Source organism: Salmo salar, chromosome ssa04 (genome assembly GCF_905237065.1).
Source record: "Salmo salar chromosome ssa04, Ssal_v3.1, whole genome shotgun sequence".
Taxonomy (NCBI): Eukaryota; Metazoa; Chordata; class Actinopteri; order Salmoniformes; family Salmonidae; genus Salmo; species Salmo salar.
The window spans coordinates 21,948,456-21,956,888 of NC_059445.1; the positions used below are offsets into that span (position 1 = coordinate 21,948,456).

At 39.3% G+C, this 8,433-nt stretch overlaps 1 protein-coding gene across 1 annotated transcript; it reads left to right on the plus strand.

Moving 5' to 3' along the window:
* The first annotated feature begins 6,461 nt into the window (after window positions 1-6,461).
* LOC106602563 (lecithin retinol acyltransferase) lies at window positions 6,462-8,433 on the plus strand. The gene is made up of 2 exons (XM_014195265.2): window positions 6,462-7,064; window positions 7,660-8,433. Exons 1-2 carry the CDS (start codon window positions 6,507-6,509, stop codon window positions 7,810-7,812), a joined length of 711 nt encoding a protein of 236 aa, XP_014050740.1. The 5' UTR covers window positions 6,462-6,506; the 3' UTR covers window positions 7,813-8,433.

An 8,433-nucleotide genomic window follows, 5' to 3' on the forward strand; every position in this document is an offset into this window, starting at 1 on the left:
CAGACAAATAAGGCCTGGCTGACCTGGGAGTGAACTGTCGGGCCCCCAAACCTAAACAACAGTAAACTCTCCCTGAACTCTCGTTGAACTGCCCTCTTCCTCCTCCTTGAAACTGGGGAGAGACGCCAGATGGAAAGTGTTTCCTAGTGCTCTCATGCTCTCTCAAGTGCCAGGAAAAATACTTATTTTCTAGGCTTGGGACCAACTGATTAGATAGGGCTTGGATGCTCTGTCATGTGTTGGTGTGACTGTCTGTTGAAGGGAATTTGTGTTGGAGAGTTTTCAGTCACGTATGCATTAACATGAGAAAACAGAACACCTCTTCTACTTTATTAGTTAGTTACACTGAGGTAACTGCATGGACATTTGAATCTGCAATCGGCCTTTTCCAGTCCTGTATTTAGTCTGCTGCACCCACTGATGTGTATAAACCGTGGATGACTGTCAGGGGCGCTGTATTGAAGACACCACGCAGCCATTTTGGCGGTACGCCTCCATTGCAAAAATTTTTTTGTGGGGGAGAGCTATAATTTATTTAATTCCTATGGAGGGACTGCTCCTTCTGGGGGGTACCAATATGGCGGCCGACGGCGTCAAAGCCTCTCATTGGCCATTACATTGGCTTCACCACAAAGAGATAACTGTGTTTCATATTTCATTACATATACAATACAGTTAGCTGTTCAGTCAGTTAGTCTAAGAATTTTAAGACTCAGTATGGGAGGGGGGGCTTGAACTTCAGTCAAATGTTAATGTAGTCTCCCAATGACATCAATGCATGACCAAGTGGAAAATCTGCTTAAAGATGGAATCCGCAGGAGGGGGAAAGAGCGCCAATGGGGATTTGCAGTATCTTCTTTGTTGTTGTATTGCAAACGGCCCTGGCAGTTTTACCATGAAGGATTCCAGCTTTAAGTGGAAGTTAAGGTTCACCCCTATTTGCCTTTGCAACCCTAAATGGTTAAATGAGTTATACAGTGTATATCACTGACAGTTCAGTCAAAAGAAGTGCCTAACGAGCAGTTTTTGGGTTATCCTCAAACTGGTGACTCTCACCTAGCAAATAGACAACGTGCTTCTCTCACTAATAATCTCAAGTTTATGGAGTCAAAAACAAAGCCGACACTGACTATTGGTGGCCCTCACGGAATTACCTTTCAGGACCCTTGTTAAAAGTCCCCCAGTGGTGACTGCTATAACTATGGGGCCATTTGACTGGGGAGTAAATCTCTGAGTGGGGAGAGGCCAAAGGTTTGTTTGAATGCCACCCAGGAGTTCAAGTTATGGTCACGAACTGTAAGCTCATTCGGCTGAACGTGGTACGACCACCAGAAGTGGAACGTGTGAGTGCTGGTTGACATGTGGTTATCATAATCTTCTTAATTTTTATACCACGTTCTGCGTATGATAATTTCTTAAAATATGACAACATTTGGTTTTTATAATAATATATACAGCCATGAATAAAGTTGTTATTCACAAATGGTAAGCCTATGTTTCATTTGTAAATCCAAAAATGTAATGCAAAATTGATGTAAATGGCATAATTTAATGTAAACTTCAAGATTTACGAATCACTCCAACCACATTTCCATCCACAGTTTTTATGCAAGTAAAGTCACACCGTGATGGAAGCAAGAAGTTTTGGTATAATTTTATAAATGCCGATAGATAATTTGTTCATTTGACATGGTGGGATCTTTTTGTGACGGTAAAATTACTTATGAAAGAAATGGCGGTGGAACGGCCTTTATGCAGAAATATTGATATAATAACCAACATGTCGAAGTAAACTTGGAATCACACGATGACATGGTGTGTGGTCCTCCCACTATGACTCGGGAAAACATGCATTTTATTAGTTTACAGATTAAATTAATTATGAAGCTTGATGCTCCTTTCCAATAAATGTTGAGGGTCTTATTCTGGTGATGTGGGGATCGATGCTTGACTGAAGTTTGATAAATAAAAATATTCTCATCACGTAGGCTATTGTAGACTAACCTACCCGCAGAGTCTACCCACAATGTATCTGCAAGCTGTTGGCTAGACCAGACTAGACACATTGCTATTTAACACAACAGTTTTTGTGACAAAACTATCGCTCGAGTTGAAAATGCAATGGAAACATATTGAACATTAGATTTGTATTTGGTACATGAAAACTTAACCTGTTGGGGCTCGGGGGCAGTATTGAGAAATTTTGAAAAAAATATGTGCCCATTTTTAACTGCCTCCTACACCAACTCAGAAGCTAGAATATGCATATTATTAACACATTCGGATAGAAAACACTCTGAATTTTCTAAAACAGTTTGAATGGTGTCTGTAAGTATAACAAAACTCATATTGCAGGCAAAAACCTGTGAAAAATAGATTTAAAAAAATGTGCATTTTGTGACTGTACTATTTAGTGTCATTGTTTTATAGATACCATAGTGAGAAAGGATTCATTTCGCAACACCTACGGCTTCCACTAGATGTCAACGATCTTTATAAAGTTGTTTGAAGCGTCTATGATAAACAGAGAGCAAATTAGAATGCAGGGAAGTTGACATGTCATCACTTCATTTTTTTGCGCCTGCGCATAAATCTGAGAAGCGTGAGTTTGTCATTAATTGTTTATCAAGACATAGGATAGGTTGTGTGAAAATATTACTGATGTTTAACATTAAAAATGGACCAAAAGATTAATGCTAAACAAGGTTTGACATGTTTGAACGAACGTAAATAGATTATTTACTAGGTTTTTTTTTGCTTTTCGGCGTGATTTTACAACCCCCCCCCCACCACGTTTTGTGGGAGCATAATGAACGCTAACTGCTTGGTGTTATTTGGACATAAATTATGAACTTTGTCAAAAGAAACCACATTTGTTCCGGACCTGGGAAATCCTGGCAGTGCCTTCTGATGGAGATAATCAAAGGTAAGGGGATATTTACAATGTTATTATCGATATTAGATGATGCTAACTGTATAGCATAGCTTGTTGTTCTTAGCATAGCACCCCGTTTATTGCAAAATGTGATTTCCCAGTAAAGTTATTTTGAGATCTGGTCATTCGGTAGCAATTACGAGATGATAATATATTATTCTTTGAATGACAATATTATAATTTACCAATGTTTTCAAATAGTAATTTTGTTATGTTCACCGAAAGCATTTCAGAGAAGAAAAAAATCTGAATTTCACGCTATTGTAAAATGCTGTTTTTGGATATAAATATGAACTTGATGGAACAAAAAATGCATGTATTGTATAACATAATGTCCTAGGAGTGTCATCTGATGGAGATTGACAAAGGTTAGTGCATAATTCTAGCTGGTTTCTGCTTTTGGTAACGCCTGACCTTGAATTGAAAATGGATGTTTGTACTTTTGTGGCTATGTACTGTCCTAACATAATCTAACTTTATGCTTTTGCCGTAAAGCCTCTTTGAAAATCTAACAATGTGGTTAGATTAAGGAGATGTTTATCTTTTAAATTGTGTAAAATAGTTGATTGTTTGAGAAATTGAAATTATTAGATTTTTGATGTTTTGAATTTCCAGCCTTGTTAGCAATCCCGACTCGGGGTTCATTGCTAACCTGTAGCCCCAACAGGTTTTAAGCGAAAAAGAACATTTTGTGTTATCAGGTACTGATTTTCATCTGCAACAAGTCAGTTTTGTGGAAAAACCACTGGTGGGAAAATCTGTATTTTTGAATATTTCACTCGAAAATCTGTCGCCAATTGGATGGAAACCTAGCTATTGTTGCTGTGGATTTCGTCGTATGCACAATTTACGATCAAATCTGTGCGCCTGAACGTTTTATAAATGAAGCCCTTGGACTCTCATTTTTACTATTACAAAATGTCACATTACTTTCTAACACAATGGGAGCAGGGTGCATTTACACAGGTTCTGCGCATGTGTTAGGATCGTTAGGCTATCTATCGATGTGGTTCATGATAAGTCTACACTTCTCCAGGCACTGTCAAGATCTGAACATCTGTCCAGACTTAGACCAGCCCTGAACTGCAAATCCTGTTGGATTTGATATTTTAAGACGCCAGTCAGTTAGGGTTGATGGGAGTTTGATGTCAACAGGGTCTTGACTTGACCTGGATATGACCACAACACAACCCTTTTCTGACCCCAACAAGACCACTTCACATCTGCAGTCTTCCAACGGTCAGTGACGGTCAGACCTCAACTTTTAACCCCAAATATGTTGGTTGATAAGAGGACGGTTAGAAGTTCGTGCAAGACATTTCGACCCCATCTTTGTTGACTTTTGTATTATACAACATCGACCCACTTTGGAGCCTTTCATCTGTCCAGACTTAGAGAAACACAGGCACTGAACTGCAAATCCTGTTGGATGTATTATGTTAAGACGCCAGTCAGTTAGGGTTGAGGGAAGTTTGAGGTCAACAGGCTCTTGACTTGACCTTGATGTGACCACAACACAACCCTTTTCTGACCCCAAAAAGATCACTTCACATCTGCAGTCTTACAGAGGTCAGTGACGGTCAGACCTCAACTTTCAACCCCAAATATTATAGTTGATAAGAGGGGGGTTAGAAGTTCATGCAAACACATTTCAACCCTATCTTTGTTTACTTTTGTATTTTCCAAATTTGACCCACTTTGGAGCCTTTGTCATGGACCTCTAGTTAATGTACAGTTTCAATGATAACATAATAAGTCACTCATTTTGGGGTTGAGGGGGGTCGTTGGAGCAAGAGCGAAGGCATACCGAAACTGTACTGTCAGTGATATCCCCGCTAAGGCAGCCTTACCAAGGCAGCCCTCCTAACCCTCTGTTAGCCTGTATTTTGAGGGCAATAAAACCCAGTTCTCCTGTTCAACTTCCGCTACCATCTCCTCATTCTTTTAGGTAGTTAGCTAGCTAAGGAATGGACCAGTTCACGCTAACATATTATACATGTTAACAGGGAATGCTTGATGTTTGTACAGCGGTCAATGCAAATTTAAATAAATGTAAACAAAATTACCCGATTTAGTAATTTTAAATATTACTATTATACATTTTATACATACAAATTATACCCATCCACAAAAAAAAAAAACATTTTGTGTCGGTGGAAACACCGTACACCTGGTGACCGTGTCAGCGTGCATGCACCTGGCCCCCCACAGGAGTCGCTACAGCGCGATGGGACAAGGTCATCCCGGCCGGCCAAACTCTCCCCTAACTCGGACGACGCTGGGCCAATTGTTCGTCACCTCATGGGCCTCCCGGGCGCGGCCGGCACGGGTCTCGAACCAGCATCTGTAGCAGCGCAGTTTGCACTGCGATGCAGTGTCTTAGACCGCTGCGCCACTCGGGAGGCTCCATCCACAAAGTTTTTAATGCTTTTATCAATTGCCTTGCACAAAGTATCAAAATACTACATAGTAGTGTTAGTGTTAATGTTAATTATATATAAAGCAGCCCATGTAATCATCTGCCAGAGAGTAGCCCCAATCGGCCCGAGCCCCAAGTAATACATTTGGGCCAGATAACCATCAGCGGAATCGGCCCAAGCCCCAAGTAATACATTTGGGCCAGATTATTCACACCAGAATCGGCCCGAACCTCAAGTAATATATACATTTGGGCCAGATAACTCACACCGGAATCGGCCTCTGCTCAATCCCCGCATCCTAGCCATAAGTAATACTGCCGAAGGCGGCCCAGACCCGGGCCACATGACGTCGGCCGAGTCTGGCTCTCAGCCGAGTGCCCCGACTCTCAGCCAGAATCAGCCCAGATCCACCGTGCTAGCTGGGTAACTACCAATTGGATATCGCGAAATTGCAGAAAAAAATGGGGTAAAAGTCCAATTGTAGCACAATGCTTGGCAGACAAGGTTAATTTACTTTGAATACAACAACTGTAAAGATCCCTGAGTTAGATTAGATTGAAAGACAATTTAGGCCTAATAGGCCAGACAAGGTGCTCTTCAAAATGTTGTCTTGACTGTCACATAGGGCCTACTGTCATTGTAAATAAGAATTTGTTCTTAACTGAGTTGCCTAGTTAAATAAAGATTAAATAAAATACTGTATGTAATAAAATAAAAGTTAAATAATTTCAAGATTCTAGGCACAAGGTCATAATTTTTTTATTTTAGAAATCTGCCTTTTTGATTATAAAATTGTAAATAACAAAATCGAATGTATATGTTCAATATGATTCCAATGAGCCTGTAATTATAGGCTTATAATATAATATTTGATTTATATATCCTACAAATGTAATGGTAGTGAACTTAAATTATATAAATCAACTTACACCTTAAGCATAAACAAATGATTAAAAGTAAAGTAAACAATATGCCATTTTCTGTAGACTAAAGAAAAACGCCATACGTGCCATAAACACCATGGGAATGTCCTTTGTGGCCAATCGTGTCTTCGGGGTTTACCTTTAAGCTGCACTAGTCCCCTCCTAGTGCGCATATAAACCCACTTCTCCCAGACAACTCTCAGACAACTTTGGACAGGAACTTTCACCATGCTCTACTCGTTGACATTTCTCGTCGAAAAGCTATCCCTTCTCTCGAACTTCAAACTTTTTGAGTTTAAATGGACGGATGGGAAACGCAAAGAGGCGGGATGCACAGAGCGCACGACATATAGTCATATAGTCGCGCCGTTGTCTCTCCACAGAGGGGACCTTTTGGAGGTGCCGAGAACTTTGTTCACGCACTTCGGTATCTACTTGGGTGACAACAAAGTCGCTCACCTGATCCCAGATATCATGCCCGTGCTAACCAATGATAAGATGATAATTAAAAAAGTTATCACAAATAAGAGACTCATCATGGGTTGCTTGTACAAGTGTGCCACGGTGCGCGTGGACACCTTGGATGACTTTGTATATGGCTCAAACATATTGGTGAATCATATGGATAGAAAATTCAAGGCGCAACAACCGTTCCCAAATGAAGAGGTTGCCGAGAGGGCAGAACAACTCGTCGGCGCCATCCCTTACAGTTTACTATGGAATAACTGTGAACATTTTGTTACATACTGCAGATACGGTTCAGCGAAAAGTCAGCAAACGGAAATGGTAATTTTATTTTCCTTGAAATATATATATATTTATTTATTTTCAATACAATTACATTGTGCATAATTCTGACCCCTTAACTTTTACGCTACAGGACATAATGTAGTGTCTTCTTAAAATATTTTGCATATGCATGACCTGTATCACAGCGAGGACTGTTATCTTTAGATTATGGCATAGATAATGTTTTCAGAGATTTGCATTTAGATTAAAATTATTACAAATGCATCGGATTGAATTGTTGATTTATGTTAGACCTGGTTGTAATACTTATTGGGCACAGCATCTTCAACCTTTGATTTTTCCATCCCATATTTTGTATTTATATTCATGACAGTGCATCTCCATTTTAAATTATATTATGCCATGGTTAATTTAATAGGCAACTATATTCAGAAACATTGTGTTTTATTCAGTGTTACTGAAAATACATTTATTTGGGCTTTGGTTTGTTGTTTTGGTCTTCTCTCTTTTCTTCCATAATTCATACACGTTTAGATTTATAACATAAATAAATTAAATATGCCTAAAAGGAATTGTTCATAAAAATCCTAAACCTACATGTGTATTAATTATTTATCTCCTTTCTTTGCAGTTTTGTGAGTGCCTGAAATCAATCATCCGAGACCAGAGGAGTGTCTTTCTCAGTGTTCTCCTGGGAATTATCTACATCATCTGCTTTGGCCTGGCGCCTTCAACTACGTTACCCACAATCCTCATCCCCTTCACTCTGTGGATGGCCGGCTGAGAAGCCAATGTTCAAAGCCTTCAAACACTCCGATATGGACATTTCAATAGAAACTATTTGGGATGGTGTCTTTTCATTGGTCCTTGTGATGACATTACTTGGCACCTCCCAACTCATTTGCCTTTGGTATAGGCCTATAGTGGCATATCATATAATAGGCCATTGTTACTGCAAGAGCTACCATCCATTCACTTTTGATTTGATCCTTGCCAGCCAAACGTAAACATAGGGCAATGTGGCTGCAGGCCTAGCAATTTACATGTGAGTGTTCATGTCAACACTTACTGTATGTAGGCCATTAAGGCATTATAAAGCCTTTATAAAGGCCATATGATCCCTCTGTGACCAATGTATCATCCATATTTCCCCCAAAAGATTGGCCAAGGCGCATTTTCTACTTTTTATCTTACTGTGTAAGTCACTGTAGTCTAATCTGTAAATAATTTATTTTCTTCAATGATGATACTCTTGTATAATTTTCTAAACAGATACATTCAGTTTGAAACTCTAAGAGTACTATGCTGATTAATCCAATACTTATGTGTTTTGAGAGCAGATCATTTTGTTTTCAATCAAATACATTGTAAATATCAGAAATGTTAATAAAGATATTGGAAGTAA